At 47.2% G+C, this 20,062-nt stretch overlaps 1 protein-coding gene across 2 annotated transcripts in view; it reads left to right on the forward strand.

Annotated features, from left to right (window-relative positions):
• The window catches only part of MOV10L1 (Mov10 like RNA helicase 1), a 39,656-nt gene continuing 19,594 nt past the window's right edge, over positions 1-20,062 (forward strand). Inside the window, exons 1-9 of one of the 2 annotated variants that reach the window (XM_072973783.1) lie at positions 1-160; positions 1,589-1,773; positions 7,076-7,238; positions 12,880-12,992; positions 13,431-13,618; positions 14,842-14,982; positions 15,239-15,483; positions 15,866-15,998; positions 16,982-17,176. In XM_072973783.1, the coding sequence (XP_072829884.1) occupies positions 64-160; positions 1,589-1,773; positions 7,076-7,238; positions 12,880-12,992; positions 13,431-13,618; positions 14,842-14,982; positions 15,239-15,483; positions 15,866-15,998; positions 16,982-17,176 (1,460 nt within the window). In that variant the 5' untranslated portion in view covers positions 1-63. Of the gene's footprint in view, positions 161-230; positions 452-1,588; positions 1,774-7,075; positions 7,239-12,879; positions 12,993-13,430; positions 13,619-14,841; positions 14,983-15,238; positions 15,484-15,865; positions 15,999-16,981; positions 17,177-20,062 lie in introns of those variants that run through there. The other variant, XM_072973784.1, reaches the window with a different exon arrangement.

Below are 20,062 nucleotides of genomic sequence, written 5' to 3' on the forward strand. Positions count from 1 at the left end.
GCGTGCGGGCGCCTCTGCGGGGCGCGGAGGGCGCGGTGGTGGCGCGGAGGCGGCGGCGGGGCCATGTTGCATCTCGCGGCCAAGCTGGTGGCCTTCTTCTGGAGGAGGGCGGACCGTCCCGGGAACGCGGCGGGGCCGCCGGGGCCCGAGCTCGCGGAAGGTGCCTTGCGGGGTGGGCGGGGCCGCGCGCGGCCGCCCCCGAGGCCGCCCTGCCAGGAGGGAGACTTGGCGGCCGAGCGGGCCCGTTCCTCCGGACCTAGTGGCAGCGGCCGCGGCCCCGAGGCCGGGTCGCTGCGCCCGAGGGGCGGGAGAGGCGGGCCGAGCGGTCCTGACTAGACGGCGTTGGGAAAAGGCCGGCGTCGCCTTCTGCTTGTTCCCCGCGGAGCCTGGCGCCTGTCTTTTCCCCGGTCGTCCGTTCTTCCCGGCACAACTTAAGCAGGCCTTCTAACGGGTCCGTAGCACCCTGCATGATTTTGCACATTCGTCTTTTGGGGGGCCAGTGCCACGTTGGGCCCTTCCTTCTTGTTTTCGCTCTGTGTCTGTGTGTACCGGGAGCAGCCCGGCGGGACGTCCCTCTGCGTCTTCCCGTGTCATGTGTCGTCAGTATTGCCTGCTGCTTTGCACTTAGAAAGCTCGGGAAAATATAAGCCCCGCTGTCTTAAATTGTCCTAGACTCTACTGGAATCAGGCTTCTCTTTTCTTGAAATTGTTTTTGAAGCCATCTTCCTGGAGTCCAGGCCGTACTTCTGACTCTGGCAGTGCCCATCCCTGGCACCCACAATTACACTATTACCCAGCGTCGTTAAAGCCTCTTTAGGAAGCTAACTTTACAATCTGGAGAGAGTCGCCTCATACATCCAGGTCTTGTCTGTAAAACATGGCCTTTCAACAGCAGTTGGAGTTCCAGCCTGGCCTTCAGCTGGCTTTCGTGGCTGGGCGATGACCTGCCACCTCAGGCTTCTTCTGTGTCTGAGGTTGCAGACAAGGTGTAGGGAGGACTCACAGTGGGGGTTCCAGCCAGAGGCGCTGAATGGGTGAGGCAGGCCCTGCTCCACGCTGGGCTTGCTCCGCAGGCCCAGAGTCTTACACGCCTCATTGGTGGAATAATGCAGGCTCTCCTGACACCGCTGCTGCTGTTGGTGGTTTTATTACAACGGTGTGCAGTAGCCACGCCCCGGCTGCTGACAGAGTGTGACACTGGTGCGTGGCTCCCTAACCTGTGCTGCTTCTGCCGTGTGACCCTGTCTTGGGCAGAGACGGTAACTGCCTCCGTTTCACAGATGAGCACAGGCAAGGAGTGGTTGAAGACACGCTGCGCCAATGGCAGTGGGAAAGCTGGCATTCAAACCTAGGAACCCGGGCCAGCTGGCTCTAGGCTCACAGCCCTCCCCGCCGAGCCCACTGCCTGGGCCCCCGAAGGAACCTGCCCCCTGAGCCCTGCTTCCTGACAACTCCGCTCTCCAGGGCGGATGCTCCAGCCCATAGGCTCCTAGCCCTGCACGTGCTGTCCTCCACTTTCTCTGAGGGGCTCTGCTGTAGTGTGTGCTTGCTTTGTGGTCAACATAACCTCTCTGTTTACCCATCTCAGGTGACACCAAGTTGAAAACCGTCCAGGGTGTCGTGACAAGGTACTGCAGCGATTATGGCATGATCGATGACTTGATCTACTTCTCTAGTGAGGCTGTGACTAGCAAAGTTCTTCTAAACGTTGGACAGGAAGTTATTGCGGTTGTGGAAGAAAATAAAGTGTCGAATGGACCAAAAGCGATCCGGGTAAGGCCTGAGTTCATTCAGAAGTCTCCCTACCCCACGGGCTTCATGCTGTCGTCTCCCTGTTGAGTTATCCTCTCAGAGGCAACCTCTGGTTTCATGCCACGGAGAAAAACTGTTACCATTTCTATATCTGTCCTTCTAGTCTTTTAAACAATTATTATTAAAAATGGTAATTATTGGACCCTTTGTCATCCAGTTAGCAAACATAATTAGTGGGCTCTATTGTTCAGCAGCTTTTTCATTAAGAAAATAGTGTTTTATACTCTAATTTCTTGGAAGTAGAACTGTTAGTCAAAGGGTATGCACACTTGACATTTCAATGATTATCAACAAATTATCTTTCTATGACATCATAATAATTATACTTTCAGGAGCAGGAGGAGAGACTGCCTATCACCCAGTGTTGGCAAGGATGCAGATATTATCGATCTTTGAAATCTTTGCCAATCTAATACGTGAAAAATGATCTTATAATTTTAATTTGCATGTAAGCTTTAAAGTAGATTAAGTTTTCACATTTTTTCTGTGCGTTATTTTCATGTCCTTTATGCATTCTTTTCATTGGAGTCAGTTTTCTTTAAATTAAACTTTGTATATTATGGAAGTTAGAGCTTTTTATGGAAAATTATATGAAACTATTGCAGATACTTCCCCCAAGACCATCTTTTGACTTTGTTTCGTCGTTTTATTTCACATAGTTAAACGTGTCTGTCTCTTCCACGTGGCTTTTTGGGCCTTATGAGAATCCTTAGGGAGGCTTACACCGCTTCTCATTACAGACATGCATCCAGGTTTTCCTCTGAAAATTGCTTACTGACATTTAAGTATGTAAGCTACCTGGGTTTATTGGCTGTACAGATGGAAAGAAGGAACCAGATATTTCTTTCTGAGTAGTCTGCTTTTTTCCTAATAAGTAGAAAGATTTGATTCTCATACAGCGGAATCCCACATGCCCAGGACCCTGCCTGGACCCTGTTGATTCTTATGCCTGCACCCGGCCCCCAGGGGCACGGTTGTGTCCACAGGCAGCGCTGGTTTCCCTCTTACTGTTCTTTGTGGATGAGGTTCTCTGGCCTCTCCACTCACTCTGGGTAAGGTTAGAGTCATTCTGCTGTGTCTTCTCCTGGCCTCACACCCTGCTGGCCAGCACTGAGTTTGCGGATCCATTTAGGCAGGTGACATGTGGATCACATTCAGTCTTCAGCTGCAAACTGGCCACTTACATAAGCCTTCCTTCAGGTTCTTTTGTAGGTCAATAGTTTTCACTTAGGTTCTGCAAATTCTTTTTTAAGTTTATTTTCAAGAATTTTAACATTTTTGTTCCATTGTCAATATAATTTGCTTTGTATGTCCTTTTTTAAAAATTGAAGTATAGTAGTTTACAATGTTGCATCAATTTCTGGTGTACAGCATAATGTTTCAGTTATATATATATGCAAGTATTCCTATTCATGTTCTTTTTTATTATAGGTTACTGCAAGATACTGAGTACAGTTCCCTGATAGTTGTGGAATCAGCTCATTTGCCCACCTCTGGATTTATTTGCTTATTTTTTATTTAGCTTTTTTGTTCTTGTAAAATATAATATAACAATATAAAATTTACCACTTGAACCATTTTTAATTTTTACTGCCGTCCGGTGGCATTAAGTGTGTTCATGTTGTTGTACACCCACACCACTGTCTATTTTCACAACTTTTTCATCATCTCAAAGACAAACTCTGTATTCATCAAATAGTAATTCACAGTTCAACCTTCTGTCTCTATAAATTTGACTGTTCTCAATTCCTCATGTAAGTAGAGTCATACAGTATTGGTCCTTTTATGTCTGTCTTATGGACTTACCATAATATCTTCAAGGCTTATCCACGTAACGTGTATCAGAACTTCATTCTGTTTATGGCTAGATAATATTCCATTGTATGTATAGACTGCATTTGATTTCTCCACTTACCTGTTGATGGACACTTGGGTTGTTTCTGCCTTTCAGCTGTTGTGGGTAATGCTGCTGTGAGCACGTACCTTTTTGCGTCCTGGTTTTCAGTTCTTTTGGGTCTGTACCTTGGAGTGGAATTGTGGGGCTAAATATATTTATATAAATTTATATAGAGATATATAGCCCTATATTTAACTTTCTGAGGAACTGCCAGATTTTCCCCAGTGGTTGTACCATTTTACATTCCCACCAGCAGCTCAAGGCTTCCAGTTTCTCCACATCTCAGCAATGCGAGTTATTTTGCATTTTTTGACAGTAGCCACCCTAGTGGATGTGAGGTGGTGTCTTACTGTGCTTTGATTTGCATTTCCCTCAGGATTAGTGGTGTTGAGCATCTTATCATGTGCTTGTTGGTCACTTACCTGTCTTCTTTGGAGAAATGTCTATTCAGTTCCTTTGCCTACATTTTTTTATTGAAGTATGGTGGATTTACAGTGGTGTGTTAGTTTCTGGTATGCAACATAGTGATTCAGTTACAGATATAAATTCTTTTCCATATTCGTTTTCATTATAGCTTATTACAAGCTATTGAAAACAGTTCCCTTCGCTTATATTTTGATCAGGCTGTTTATTTTCTCGTTGAGTTGTAGAAGTTTGTTATATGTTCTGGATATTAATCCCTTACCAGACACGTGATTCACAAATATTTCCTCGCATGCTCTGGTTTGTCTTTTCACTTCTTGATAGTATCCTTTGATGCACAGAAGTTTTAAACTTTGAAGTCCAGTTTGTCTTTTTTAAGCCTGTGCCTTTGATGTCACACTTTAGAAAATCGTTGACTAATCCAAGATTGTGAAGATTTTCACCTGTGCTTTCTTCTAATAATTTTATAGTTTTAGCTCTTAAATTTAAGTCTTTGACCCATTTTGAGTTAATTTTTGAATATGGTATTGGCTGAGGGTTTGACTTCATTCTTTTGCATATTGAGATCCACTTTTCCCAGAACCATGTTTTGAGAAGACTGTACAACAGGGAAAAAAAACCTTTTCCCCATTGAATGGTCTTGGCACCTATGTTGAAAATCATTTGACTATATATGTGAAGGTTTATTTCTGGTTTCTTTATTCTGTTTCATTGGCATTTTGTCTGTCTTTACACTCTTTTGATTACTACAGCTTTGTAGTAAGTTCTAAATCAAAAAGTGTGAGTCCTAAGTAACAAATGTTGGTGAGGGTGTGGAGAAAAGGGAGCCCTCGTGCGCTGTGAGTGGGAATATAAACTGGTGCAGCCACTGTGGAAAACGGTGTGGAGGTTTCTCAGAAACCTAAAAATAGAGCTACCATATGACCCAGCAACTCCACTCCTGGGTATATATCTGAAAAAAACAAAACCACTAATTCAAAAAGATACACACACACAACATTCATAACAGCATTATTTACAGTCTCTAAGATACAGAAGCAGCCTAAGTGTTCATCAGCAGATGAATGGAAAAGAAAATGTGGCATATATTTACAATGGAATACTTCTCAGCCATAAAAAGAATGAAATTTTGCCATTTGCAGCCACTTGGATGGACTTGGAAGGCATTATGCTAAGTGAAAGAAGTCAGACAGAGAGACTGTGTATAATGTCACTTACATGCGGATTCTTAAAAAGTACAACACACTAGGGAATATAAAAAAAGAAGTAGACTTATGGAGAACAAACTAGTGGTTACCAGTGAGGAGAGGGAAGGGGTGAGGGGGAACATGGGTAGGGGATTAAGAGGTATAAACTATTAGGTATAAAATAAGCTACAAGGATATATTGTATAACATGGGGAATAGAGCCAGTATTTTATAATAACCGTAAATGGAGTATAACCATTAAAAATTGTGAATCACTGTATTTTACACTTACAATTTATATAATGTTATACGTAAACTATACATCAATTTGAAAAAGAATGATGGTGAATTCATAGGCATTTTTTATATGTTGACTTTGTTTCCTGCAAACTTGCTAAATGCACTTATTAATTCTGGTAGCTTTTATTATAAATTCTGTAGCATTTTCTACATAGAAAATTGTCTTGTCTGCAAATAAATCTAGGTGTGCTTCCCCCCTCAAAAAAAAATGTGAGTCCTCCAACTTTGCTCTTCTTTTTCAAGACTGTTTCAGCTGTTTAGGGTGCCTTGAGATTCCATATGAGTTTTAGGATTGGGTTTTTCTATCTCTGTAAATCATCACTGGGATTTTGGTGGAGACTGCATTGAATCCAAAGATTGCTTGGATAATAATGATGTCTTGATGTTAATCCATGAACATGGGATGTATTTCCATTTATTTGTCTTCTCTAACTTGTTTCAGCCACATTTTATAGTTTTCAGTATACAAGTCTTCCACCTCATTCATTAAATTTATTTCTAAGTATTTTAGTCTTTTTGATGCTATCGTAGATGGAATTGTTTTCTCAGTTTACTTTTTGGGATTGTTCATTGCAAGTGTGTAAAAATACAGTTGATTTTTGTGTGTTGATTTTGTATCCTGGAACTTTGCTGAATTCATTTATTAGTTCTAACAGGTTTTGTGTGTATGTGTGAATTCTTTTAGCATTTTCTATATATAAGATCATGCCATCTGAAAATAGATGATTTTACTTCTTCCTTTCCAATTTGGGTATTCCAGTTTGTATACATTTAAATTTTCTTTTTCTTACCTAACTGCTCTGACGAGGACTTCCAGTGTTATTTTGAACAGAAGTGGTGAGAGCAGGCATCCTTGCCTTGTTCCTGATCCTAAGCGGAAAGCTTTCAGTCTCACCACTGAGTGTGATGTGAGCTGTGGGTTTTTCATACGTGGCCTTTATCCTGTTGAGGAAGTTCCCTTTTTTTCCTAGTTGATTGAGTGTTTTTATCATGAAAGGCTGTTGAGTTTTGTCAGATACCTTTTCTGCATCAACTAAGATGATTGTATGTAAATTTTCCCTTCATTCTATCAATGTGGTGCATCATATTGATTGATTTTCTCACGTTGAGCCTTTACGTTATGGAGTAAACCTCCTTGTTCGTGATGTGGAACCCCTGTACTACGCAGCTGCGTTCAGTTTGCCAGTATTTCGTTGAGGGTTTTTGCATCAGTGTTCACAAAGGGCATCGGCTGGTAGTTTGCATTTCTTTTTTTTAAATTGTGTTGAATTATTTTGTTTTGGTAGGGGGCAGGTAATTAGGTCTGTTTATTTTTAGGGGAGGTACTGTGGATGGAACTCAGGACCTCGTGCAGGCTAAGTGTGCACTCTACCGCTTGAGCTACACCCTCCCCACCAGTTTGTGTTTCTTGTAGTCCTCTGCTTATGTCTTAAGTAGCGGTTTGTCTGCCTTGCAGGTAGAAGCTGTCTCGGATAAATGGGAAGATGACAGCAAAAACCACAGCCCAGGGCTGTCCGACTCCAGCCCCCGGGTGCTGATTGGCTGCGTGACCTCACTGAGGGATGGCGCTGGCTACATCAGCCAGACCACATACTTCTCCCGGGAGAGCGTTTGTGAAGGTGCGCTGGGCGGGTCTCCGCCTCACATTTCAAATTAGGTTTTGTGGGTTTTAAAAATGTCCATGGTTAGATTTGAGATGGCTGTGCGCATCCTCGAAAGGGCCACACCTGGGGTCACAGCTGGGTGCGCTTCATCTGTGAGGAGCCTTGGGCGGAGCAAAGGCTCCTGGCGCGGGGTGGACGAGCCGCCCTTTGTCATGTGTCCATTTGTTGGATGCAGCCACGAAGTTCTGGGTCACTGTTCCTTTCTCATAATTAGTACTACTAATCTAAAACAATAGTGTTATACAGAGGTCTTATTATTTTTTGAGTACTTCAGATGTTTTAAAGCAGGAGTTGGGGGTAATCTTGTATGTTTCCAAGAGTACAGGTCCATTTTTAATTGCATTTAATTTTAGCTGATCGAAGATTTTGTTTTTATACCTAAAGAAACACTTTGTCAGCATCACTTAACTGAGTTTGACTGAACAACTGTGTATTGTGTGCCTGCTGTCTGCATTGGTAGGTGGGGGCAGGGCAGGGGGAGACCGAGATGCGTGAGCCCAGTGCTGCCCCCTGCGGGGAACCAGACCTAGATGTGCTCTGTCTTCGGGCAGGGCTTAGAAGGGCTTCCTGGGGGCGGTGCTGGCACGGGTGCTGGCTGCACAGCCTGCTGGGCTGCATGTGCAGAAAGGGGTCAGAGCAGGCTTCTCTGCCACCCTGACAGCCAGGAGCCCAGGTATAGGAGGGCTGTCACCGTGAGCTCGGCCCACCGGCCAGCTTGCTGTTTTACGTTTCTTGGATGTAAAAGCCAGGACTCTGACCTTGACCGCTAATCCTGGGAGTTCCCAGGATGAGAATGACATGTGGCTGTCTGGGATTATAAACCTCTGTTCCATCAGAGAAGCCCTCAGTTTTGGAGAAATTGATCCTGTGACTGTCCAGCTCCAAGGCAGCTCATGGGCCCCTGTAGCCATGTGAGCAGGGTGTCACTCCCGAACACTGCTGGAATGTGCAGAAAGCCCACCCTGAGGACGGGCACCCGCAGCACAGGTGGAGGGCTCTCCCAGCGCGGCCCAGTCCTCTCCAGCCCTTAGAGTTGTGTTGTTCAAAACCTATTTGCAAAACTAAAATTCCTTCTAGAAAAAAGAAAAATGATACCTGGGTACATTGAAGCATATTAAAAGAGTTTAGTATTGATTATTCAGTTATTCTTGGTACATAAAACAATCTAATTTCTTAGCATCCCTAATCCCACGTCACTGGTATTGTTCTGAAGAACGTACATTTTTCAATATGATCTTACTTTCATTTTTTTCATACAGTGGCCTTGAAAGCTGCATTTTATGGTTAATGAAGTTGTAACTGTAGGTGCCTTTGTTTGGCACTCCCTGTAGGCTACAGTATAATATTTTTAATTGAGGAAATACTAGTTTGTGTGTGGGTGGTTTCCTGTCTTTACTGATGAGCTTTTCCATTTCATAATTTTCTCGTTTCTAGTATGGCCTTTTCTCTTCTTCCTAGAGAAGTTCCTTTAGTGTTTCTTGTACAGCTGGTTTGCTGCTGCTGAATTCTTTTAGCTTTTGCTTAGATATCTGTGAAGCTTTTGATTTGTCAAATCTGAACAAGAGCCTTGCTGGGTAGAGTGTTCTTGGCTGCTATTCCTTTCCATCACTTTAAATATGTGGTGCCCTCCCTTCTGGCCCGCAGTGTTTCTGCTGAAGAATCAGCTGATAACTTTATGGGAGTCCCCTGTATGCTATTTGCCACTTTTCTCCTGCTGCTTTTAGTCAAGGAAGTACTAGTAAGCTCAGAGCAAATTTTGCCAAGTGTAGATATTCACAAGTCTGTGTTTTTTCCCAGATTTGTATAACTGAAATGTATAACTTTTTCAGCCCAAATGTTTTCTCTCTTTTTTTTTTTGCCTGTGAGTACAGAGGTGTTAAATATTTTCATAAACTAAAACCTATCAAATAAATCATCTCTGGGATTTTTCTTTTCTAGAAATTTGTTTTTTTGGAATCTTACACCAAACTTGGAGGCTGTAAATTTGTAGGCCTTGTCAATTTCATGCATTCCATCACTGAGTATCAGTTTATCCAACTAAACGTAAGGGCATGAGGGCCTCCCTGAAAGGCTCCTCACACAGATGGGCCGATGTCGAGTCCCATCCTAGGAGCTGAGCTTTGAGCCACGTCCACGCGCAGGGTCTTCTTGCTCTGCCGCCTCCATTGCTTTTGTGGGGGAGTCAGGGTCACTGTTGCTGTATTTTCAGTAACTGCAATTCACAAAAGGCTTCAAAGCTGAACATTTTTTGCTTCCACATCTACTGAATACAACGATTAAATATTTCCAACTGATTTTGAACAAAATGTAACCAAAATTTAGAGGTCTTGCTTAAAAACATTTAAAGGCGCACCATTGCTGATTTACAGAGTGCTTCTTCAAAGGTTCAAATGTTTGTGAAATTCAGACTGCGGGGCCGCCAAGAAAACCAGGCTGCCAGGTCCTGTGGTTTTGTTTGTTTTGCCACAGTCCTGTAATTGGGTCACCTTTGTGCACCAGTCCGTTTTGACCGCTGCAGTGGCGGCCTGCTGGAGGCACAGCGCGCAGAGGCAGACAGGACTGGTCTGCTCTGCGGCTCCCAGTGTGTCTGCCCCACGGGTTCCTGGCAACATACGCAGGGGTCTTGTTTTATTATGGTGCTTTGTTCCAGCAAAACTTGTGTTCGTGTAAAATTACATGAAAACCTGATTTTATCTTCAGTGTTGGATTTTTAACTGATTTGTAGCATTCACAATAACTTGAGATATTTCTCCTTCAACAGAATAATCTTCCAGAATCTTTGAGTCCATGATTCTGATGGAGGGGAAAAATCCAACTGGTTTTTGAATTTGCTTCACTATTTTTCTCTCTAAAGTAACTGATTCACTTTAGAAGAACTAGAAGAACTATTGCTTCACTTTTTTTTTTTAGGTGATTTTTGATTAGTTTATTTCTTTTTTTTAAACTTTTTTTTTCTGAGTTATAGTCATTTTACAATGTTGTGTCAAGTTCCGGTGTAGAGCACAATTTTTCATTTATACATGAGCATGCATATATTCATTGTCATGTTATTTTTTCACTGTGAGCTACCACCAGATCTTGTATATATTTCTCTGTGCTATAGCATATAATCTTGTTTATCTATTCTACATATGCCTGTCAGTATCTACAAATTTTGAACTCCCAGTCTGTCCCTTCCCACCCCACCCTTGGTAACACCAAGTTTGTATTCTATGTCTGTGAGTCGGTTTCTGTTTTGTATTTATGTTCTTTTTTTTTTTTTTTAGATTCCGCATATGAGCGATCTCATATGGTATTTTTCTTTCTCTTTCTGGCTTACTTCAGTTAGAATGACATTCTCCAGGAACATCCATGTTGCTGCAAATGGCGTTATGTTGTCATTTTTATGGCTGAATAGTATTCCATTGTGTAAATATACCACATCTTCTTTATCCAGTCATCCGTTGATGGACATTTAGGCTGTTTCCATGTCTTGGCTATTGTAAACAGTGCTGTTATGAACATTGGGGTGCAGGTGTCTTTTTGAAGTAGGGTTCCTTCTGGATATATGCCCAGGAGCGGGATTCCTGGGTCATATGGTAAATCTATTCCTAGTCTTTTGAGGAATCTCCATACTGTTTTCCACAGTGGCTGCACCAAACTGCATTCCCACCAGCAGTGTAGGAGGGTTCACTTTTCTCCACAGCCTCTCCAGCATTTGTCACTTGTGGATTTTTGAATGATGGCCATTCTGACTGGTGTGAGGTGATCCGTCATCATAGTTTTGATTTGCATTTCTCTGATAATTAGTGATATTGAGCATTCTTTCATGTGCCTATTGATCATTTGTATTTCTTCCTTGCAGAATTGCTTGTTTAGGTCTTCTGCCCATTTTTGTATTGGGTTGTTTGTTTTTTTCTTATTAAGTCATATGAGCTGCTTATATATTCCTGAGATCAAGCCTTTGTTGGTTTCATGTGCAAAAATTTTCTCCCATTCCGTAGGTTGTCGTTTTGTTTTACTTATGATTTCCTTAGCTGTGCAGAAGCTCGTAAGTTTCATTAGGTCCCATTTGTTTATTCTTGCTTTTATTTCTTATAGAAAATTTTTGAGATGTATGTCAGATAATGTTTTGCCTATGTTTTCCTCTAGGAGGTTTATTGTATCTTGTCTTATGTTTAAGTCTTTGATCCATTTTGAGTTTATTTTTGTGTGTGGTGTAAGGGAGTGTTCTCGCTTCATTGTTTTACATGCTGCTGTCCAGTTTTCCCAACACCATTTGCTGAAGAGACTGTCTTTATTCCATTGTATATTCTTGTAGATTAGTAGACCAAAAGTTTGTGGGTTCATTTCTGGGCTCTTTGTTCTGTTCCATTGGTCTGTATGTCTGTTTTTGTACCAATACCATGCTGTCTTGATGGCTGTAGCTCTGTAGTATTGTCTGAAGCCTTGGAGAGTTATTCCTCCAGCCTCTTTCTTTTTCTTCAGTAATGCTTTGGCAATTCTAGGTCTTTTGTGATTCCGTATAAATTTTATTATGATTTGTTCTAGTTCTGTGAACTATGTCCTGGGTAATTTGATAGGGATTGCATTAAATATTGCTTCACTTCTTATGTGTGTCTGGGAGGGTTTAGAATAAAAGATTAGCAAAATTGTGTCAGTTACCTGGTAAATGAAGCCATGGTTTACACGACATGTTAATGCACCTTGAGGGCTTGTTGAGTTGTGCTCTGGGCATGTCCTCCGAGCACACGGACTGACCTTGCAGCCAGCGCTTCCAGAGGCCTATCTCCTGGCTCTGCCCTGCAGTGGTGCCAGTGTGGCCTGTGCACAGCAGTGGACGCCGCGGGTGTTATGGGCTGTTGTGTGCTCATCACCAGCTCTCCTGAGAAGCAAACTCAGTATTTAATTATGCACATTTGATTTTTGGGCTTGTTGCTACCAGGAATGTTTATTGTAAAATAACAAAAAGGTTGTAACTAGTTATAGCTTTACAGTAGGTACTACAGCCCACCTGTTCAGGCCACACTCTCCCTGTTGGTGTCAGGGCTGCTCAGCCACTTCACCTCACCCAGCCTGCAGGTTCCTAGTGTTCCCGCCCAGGCAACCCTGCGTGTCCCTGATGGGGCGGGGGACTCTCTCCATGGCTGGAAGAAGCTGACATGGAAGCAGGGCACCCCTTCTCCCCCTAGACTGGAGGAGGGGAGTTGATAGAGGGGAGGTTGCAGTTGTTCATAATACTTTGTTGCTGTGTTTGTTTGTTTGTTTGTTTTAATGAAAAGCATGGGGAGGATTGAACCCAGATGGGATCCTGAGACTCTGTTGGAACCAGGTGTATCCAGGCCTAACCTCAGACCTCTCTGAGGACCCTGCCCTCACCTTGTGGGCTGGAGGGTCAGGCTGTGCAAAGGTTGGTCTTTAATAGCCTCTGCTCTCTCTGAGCAGGGTAAATGGAGAAGAGAATTAGGTTGATAAGCTGGTTTCTGACAGGCGGGAACAGAGAGCTCCTTCCTTAACTGTTCACATGTATGTCGGCACAGTATAACTTCGTAGTGAACTGCACATTTTGAGGTTACAACATTACCAAGTAACTCAGCCTGGTTTCCCTGCCTTGGAGGTTTTGAGCCCTGCAAGGGAGACTGGGTGGAGGCCGAGTACTGGATCCGGCCGGGCACATGGAGCAGCGAGGCCGTATCGGTGAAGCCGCTGAGGTACAAGCGCGTGGACAGGGTAGGTGCCAACCCCCCTCATCCCTGGTTCTCCTGGGTGTGCTAGGAAGTCAGGAGAACTGAGGTTCCATCTCAGCTGGAGGAGACCCTGTCCTCTTACTGAGAGTGCTGCCTCCCTGTGGGGAGGCGCATAGTACAGCTCTGGGTGACAGAGGTCTACACAGGTGTCACGATGCCCTGGGTGTTGGGAGCGAGTGCAGGGAGACGCAGGCTCTGAGCCTGCTGTCACCACTACTGTGGGCCAGGAGAGGGGCCGGGAGTGGGGCCAGGAGAGGGGCCAGGAGAGGAGGGGATTGAGTCTGCGGGAAAGGGGAGGTGTGCACAGCCTGAGGTCCCCCCCTGCCCCTGGGACCCAGTGCTGTGGGCCAGCTCAGCAGGCATCGGTTCCGGTGGGCCCCATCCACATGTGGTAACTGGCTCCTGGGCACCGTGCCGACAGGTCTGTGTGTCCAGCCTCTGTGGAAGAAACGGGGTGATTGACGACTGCATCTTTTTTACCTTGGACTCCCTAAAACTTCCGGAAGGATATGTGCCTCGGAGACACGACGTGGTCAGTGCAGTGGTGGTGGAGAGCAGCCAGTCGTGCTACGTGTGGCGGGCGCTGTGCCTAACGCCCGTGCACAGGCGGTGAGGAGACTGGCTGGGCAGGGCTGGGCGGATCCGGGGCTGCATGTCGTAAAACAGAGTAATGGCGGGCTGTGTGTGGTCTTCGTGGCTAAGTGAAGGCCGAGTTAAAAGTTGCCTTGTTCCTTAATCTCATGGTGATGATCTTCGTACTTTGGTGGGTTTATGCTGCTACTCCTTCCCCCGCTGGCATTTGTTAGAACACACCGCACGGTAGGTGCTGAATTTGCTGTCTCCTCTCCTGTGCCCCCTCCCGCCCCCGTGCTCTGGGGCTAAGCGGCAGCCCTGCCCAGCCTCCCGCTCCCTTCTCTGCCTGCTTTTCCCCCTTGGCCCTTATCTCCAGTGAGCTTGTTACACGGTTTTCAGATTGTTCTGTTTTTGAGCTGATCTCCTCAACAGAGTGAGTTCTGGGTCGCACCTACCGAGTGCCTGGCTCGCTTCCCCAAGCCACGGGGGTGTGTGTGGTTCTGCCGGGAGCAGAGTGGCAGGAAGTGCCCCACAATGCAAGGGGTGAATGAGCCTCCGTTCTTGGCTGTGATCAGTGTCTGCAGAAGGGCCACCAGGCCTGGGGCTGCCGGGCTGGAGAGGCGCCGGCGCACGTGGTGGACGGAGGAGGCGGGGGGGGGGAGCGGGAGTGGGAGGGCCGTGTGTGTGACAGCAGGGACTTGCAGGGAGCTGACTGCGAAGGGGTCACTTGTGTGGTCGAGGAGTCGCTGTGTGTGTGTGGACAGCAGCTAGTTTCTGAGTGGGGCTGCAGCCCGGGTTTGGGAGGTGGGGAGCACCGGGGGGCGGTGGGGTGAGCTCAGCGGTACCATCAGGAAGGTAGAGGGGCTTCTCCATGGAGGGTGGAATCACCTCATTTTCTGAAGAGAAAAGTTCTCATTTAATTGTTTTCAAATACTTTGTAGCAACAACTCTTTCCAAATGAAAGCTTAGCAGTGGGTCCCTGATGAACACCCCCCACCCCCAGCAGCCTGGGAGGGACGGGGAAGAGGACGGTGGCACAACGGGCCCCGGGGCATCTGGAGAACCTGCAGCTGGTGGAGCCCAGCATCAGGCCCCCTGGTCCCCGGTGTCACCACTGTGTCCCTCCCCTTCTGGTCCCGGGTTCTGAGTGTTGTCGCTCCATGGTCACCTCTCTGGGACTTGGCTCCTTGTCTCCAGCCTGAGGGGGGAGGCTGGCGGCGCCTCAGACGCGCAGCCTGACGCTGCTACGCTCCCTCCAGGGACTTCTCCACCCCCGAGGAGGCCGCCGGGGAGGCCTGTGGAGCCCTTTTACAAAACAAAGGTGACATCGAGGTCACAAGGATGACAAATTTTGGAACAATGAAAGAAGGAGGATGTAAAAGTATGGTGATCTGTATAGAGTAAGTTTGCCACTCAAATAAAATTGCTCATTAGTTTACATGGGTTTTAAACTGTAATTTAAGAATTTCTATAGGATCAACTTTACTTTTCCTACATGTATCTATTTAGGTTTTCCACCCTGAAATACCCTTTTAACTTGTACTCATAAAAGTATTTGTCGTTGCCTTTCACTAATTAGATTGAATTCTGAGTTTTATAGTAACTGAATATTTTAGCTTTAGAAATCTGTGTTCACAACTAATTCTCTTTTTCCAGGAATAAAGGAGACGTTCCTCAGTACTTAGTCTGTTGCAAACTGGCTGGCTGGGACAAAGCTAAACAGTTCCGATTTCAGATGCTGGATAAAACTCAGAGGTGCTCCGTGGTGTCTCTTGTTTCTCTTCCTGAGGAGGAGAAGAATTTTTCAGATGAAACTATTAACTCATTAGACAGCTGCAGAAAAACTGACACCTGTCAGACATTGGAGAGCAGCTTGGGGAACAGCAGAGCAGTCTCTCCAGGTAGACGCTTCACTGTTTCCGTGACATCAGCCTCTGGAGCCTGGCAGGTCGGGCGCCGGTGCAGCTGCTCTCTGGGGCCCTGGGCAGGCGAGTGGCAGTAATTTCGCTGCGGTCCCTTTGATCTGGACCCTTCTCTGATACCCGGGGTAAAACAGCTTGAGAAACACCAGAAGTGCTTCAGACAAGCGCTTCCCAGGAATGATTCCAGACTGGGGAGGGGCTGCCTACTGTCCCCTTACTCTTTGGCCATCCACCGTCTGTGGTTTTGTGTCTGTATGTGTGGCGGTCTCTGTGTGATGCTTATGTCCACCAGCCTGCCACCCCTGGGAAAGGGAACATGTTCACCTTTGGTCTAATTTTAGATTTAAATTTCATCTCCCAGATGACTGTGCCTGTAAAGGAGGAAGCGGAGAAAAGGAAAAGTGTGCCTCAAGGAAACAGGTGACAGAGCCTGAGCCCGGCAGGCTCATCCCTCCAGGCGGACAAACCCTGATTGTGATCATATGTGAAGCGAAGTACGTGGCTGGAGGATGTGGAGGGACTTTACTGTGGGGACAGCTGGACACTTGTCTTTTTAGGTTTCATGTGTGGTGTTCTAGGTTGAACGTTACAAAAAGTATTCATAACTATTTTGATGGGCCGAAACTGTAAGAAAAAGCATTGCTGGAGATGGTGGCTTGAGTGTGCGTGCACATCAAGGCCCTGCTGCCCTGCCTGGACTCCGGACTGGCCGGGAGGATGGTACAGGCAGGGCTCCCCCAGCCCTTCTGCTCCCTTGGCTCGGCCCGAGACCTTCTTGCCCCTCCCTCTGCCTCCACCTGAGCAGCCAGGCAAAACACGGGATCCCGAGCCCTTGCGGGTCCTTCCTCTCTTCGGCCTCCTCCCTGTGTCCAGGCTCCCGGCCTGGTGGTCCCCCTTCAGCGAGCACTCGGGCTGCAGCCCTTAGTCCCTCCCTCATCTCACGTGCACCTGCTCGTCCTCAACTCGTCAGACAGTGGGTCTGGTTAGATCCGCGCCTTGCCTCAGGCCAGTGGTGATCCGTGAGCGCAGGGCAGTCCTGCGTCAGCGGCTTGTGACACAGCTCCTGTAGGCCGTCTGTAACCCGTGGCAGTGACAGTGATGGTGCAGGGGGCGGTGAGGAGGCCGAGTGCCGGATGTGCAGTGGAGCTGGGACCCTGGCAACAGCAGAAACTGGGCAGGAGGCAGAGTGAAAGTCGTGTCTTCTTGGTCACATGACACAATTCTGATTTAAACTGGGGAATACTGGAAATGTTTTTCCTGTTCTTAAGTCTGAGAATTACAGAGAAGACCATTTTAGGTGCTTGATTTTTATCTTGGGAAAATGTTACATTGCTTACGTCCCCTTTTTCCCTGAGAAGATTATCAAAAGCTAAGGAGGACAGTGGTTCGATAGCTGTGTGATTGTCCTCATGTGAGTGAAGGGGAGTGTGTGGGACCCGCCTGTCTTATTGGTGACAACCATGTTTGGTTTGTCCAGGAACTCCGGCCGCTGCAAGGAGCTCCTTCTGCTTTGCTTCTCCAATTTCATAATCGGGCGATTCCTTGAAGTGACCGTCGTGAGTGAGGAGGAGTCATTGATAGCGGTCCGAGAACCGTTTTCATGGAAAAAGTCAAAAAGTTCCCAAGCATTAGTTTCTACAAAAACTACAGTTGTTGTGACCACGCAGAAAAGGTACCGTGGGCGGAGGGGACAGGCCAGCCGGCGCTCGGGCTAGCAGTGTGAGGGATCTGTGTGGCTGCTTTGCTGTTGGAGGGAAATGGGCATCCCCTGTTCCACCATTGTTCTGGGGTTGCGCTGGGAGGAGAGGGTGGGGGACAGGCACTGTGGAGAGGACTGCAGCGCCCCCTAGTCTCGGGGTGATCTCCCACAGCAGGATGCCATTTGACACTTGCCTTCAGCTCCTGCCACCTCTCATGTTCCCACAGCCCAGCCAGCCCGTCTCCCGAGACGTCCTGTGTCCCACATGGGCACCCAGAGGCGTCGATCTGCAGGGGTCAGTGAGACATGGCTGGTGTGACTGCGAGCCATTCACAGCACCTGAGTTAGCTTGTTGAGCGCTAACTCAACAAGCTTGGCTGCTTGAAGTCCATTTGAAGATGTAGAGTCTTTGAAAAATGAAATTAAGAAGGAAAAAATCTGCTAGTAACGTATGGCTGGGGGCTTGGGGATGACCCGGCCTTTAACTGGGGTGTGGTCTGGAGAATGTGTGGCATGTCCATATTTTCTTGTCTGCAGCTATGAAACCCAAACTCTGAACAGCAGATTTTGTTTTTTTAAGCTTACCAAAAACTCTGATCTCTGGGGCTGAGGGGATGTTTGGTGATAGCACCCTGTGTCTTGTGGACACTTACCCTCAGGCTGTAACTGATGGCTTGAGCGCTGCCCAGAACCCCCTGGGGTGATGTGTGCCACTTCTCCAACAGTGGAAAGTCCCGGATTTCAGGTCACACCTTACCCAGAAGCAAATGAAGATAAGGTACTATGACTGGTGCTGATTTGTGGGCTGGAGGAAGACTCTCTCAGCCGAGTATTGTGTGGCTGTTAACCTTGGGGTTGAACTGTTGTTTGAATCCCAGCACTGCGGATGGGAAGCTGTGTGACTTCGGCCAGTTCCTCAGTCCCTCTGAGCTTTAGTCTCATTTGTAAAGTGGTAGCCACCACCCCCCCGTGTGGCTGTGAAGATTAAATGTGTGGTTTCTGGCACAGGTGGTCAGTAGTGACCAGTCGATAGTATCAATCGTTGGTCATGTGAACAGTGGTCAGACGTGTCCTAGGGCTGGAACCTGGAACATGGGAGCAAGAGGCCGCTGCGGCCTGCGGGCAGCAGGGTCCAGGTGGTTGGGCTCCAGTTACGGGAGCTTTTACGAACCTCTGGCTGTCACTTAGTGGTGCACCAAGCAGCCTTCTTGTTCTACTTTGGCTTTACTGGAGGAGTGAAATAAGCCAAGAGCACAGGTGTTTTAATTCTCTAGTTAGTTACTTCCCTTTGAATGTTAATACATCGTTACCATACGGAAACATCCATGAAACAGGACATTTGTTTCCCGCTGTCAGAACAGTGACCCAGAGTGCCTGTCCTCCTTGGCTTGGCATCCTTGGAACTGCCAGTGTCTGTACCTGCTCAGCCCCATCAGCAGACAGGCTGCCTCAAGACCTGAGCCCACAGCTTCCCCAGGACCCAGGCCTCTCCACCAGTGTACCAGCACTAGTCCCGGAACCGCCGGGGCCCTGCAGCCCACCCCCCAGCAGGCCCGCACCAGCCCTGGGGCCCCATAGCCAGCAGCCTGTGACCGGCCCCACCCGCATGGCCAGCAGCCTCCACACAAGACAGGACCTGGCAACTAACCAGACCAGGGGCCAGCCACGCCTACGAGACCACCCACGCAGCCCGCACGGCATAGAGCTCTGTTACTCAGAGCGGGGTGCACACTGCAGCCCAGAGGGTGCCTACAAAAAGCCACTTCTCCAAGGTCAGGAACTATAAGGAACCTACCAGATACAAAGAAATACAACCCAGCAAAAGAGTGGCAAAAAGGAGGTGACAGAGAAACATGTTGCAAATGAAGGAACAAGGTAAAACCCCAGAAGCACTCACTGAGTGGAGTGGAGGCAGGCAGTCTACCTGAGAAAGAGTTCAAAGCAATGGCCATAAAGACCAAAGAACTCAGGAGAATGGGTGGATACAATGAGAAATGGGAAGTTTTTAACAGCGTTAAAAAGTGTAAAGAAGAACTAAACAGACACGAAGACACAGGCGCTGAAATGAACAACGTGCTAGAAGGGATCAGCGGTAGAGTCAGCGGCGCAGAGGGATGAGGCAGCTGGAAGACAGGGTAGCGGAAATCACCGGTGCTGAACAGAAAAAGGACTGAAAAGAAGTGAAGACAGTGTAAGGGACCTCAGGCACATCAGTGTACCAGCACTCGCACTGTAAGTTCCCAGAAGGAGGAGGGAGGGAAAGGGCCAGAGAGCACATGTGCCTTCCCTTCCCTGGGGAGGGGACAGTCACACGGGTCCATGCGGCGCAAAGTCCCACACGGAGTCAACCCAGAGCGGCCCACACCAAGGCACGCTATGATTAAAATGGCAAAAGTAAAGATAGTGTTAAAAGCAGCGAGCTACAAACGAAGGAGCACCCGTGAGGTTACGGCTGACTCTCCAGCAGACACACTGCAGCCCGGAAGGGACGGCACGATGCCTTCATTCAGCGTGATGAAGGGGAACCTGCAGCCGAGGGTGCCCCACCTGGGAGGGTGCATTTGGACTGATGGCGAGGTCTGGAGTTTCACAGCCAAGCGGGAGGTAAAAGTTCCTTACCACCCAGCCAGCTTTACAAGAAATGTTAGAAGAGCATCTCTAAGTGGGGAGAAGGCCGTAACTAGAAACATGGAAATTACAAACGGGAAGAGCTGACTGGTAGAGGCGAGCACACAGTGAAAGCACTAGAGCCAGCATGTGCAGAGCCGGTGCTGAGCTTAGAAGACGGAAGTGGTAGTCGTCTGTGTCCACAGCCAGCAGCTACAGGATGCACAAAACAAGAGGATGTAGAATAAGGAA

This window comes from Vicugna pacos, chromosome 12 (genome assembly GCF_048564905.1).
Source record: "Vicugna pacos chromosome 12, VicPac4, whole genome shotgun sequence".
NCBI lineage: Eukaryota > Metazoa > Chordata > Mammalia > Artiodactyla > Camelidae > Vicugna > Vicugna pacos.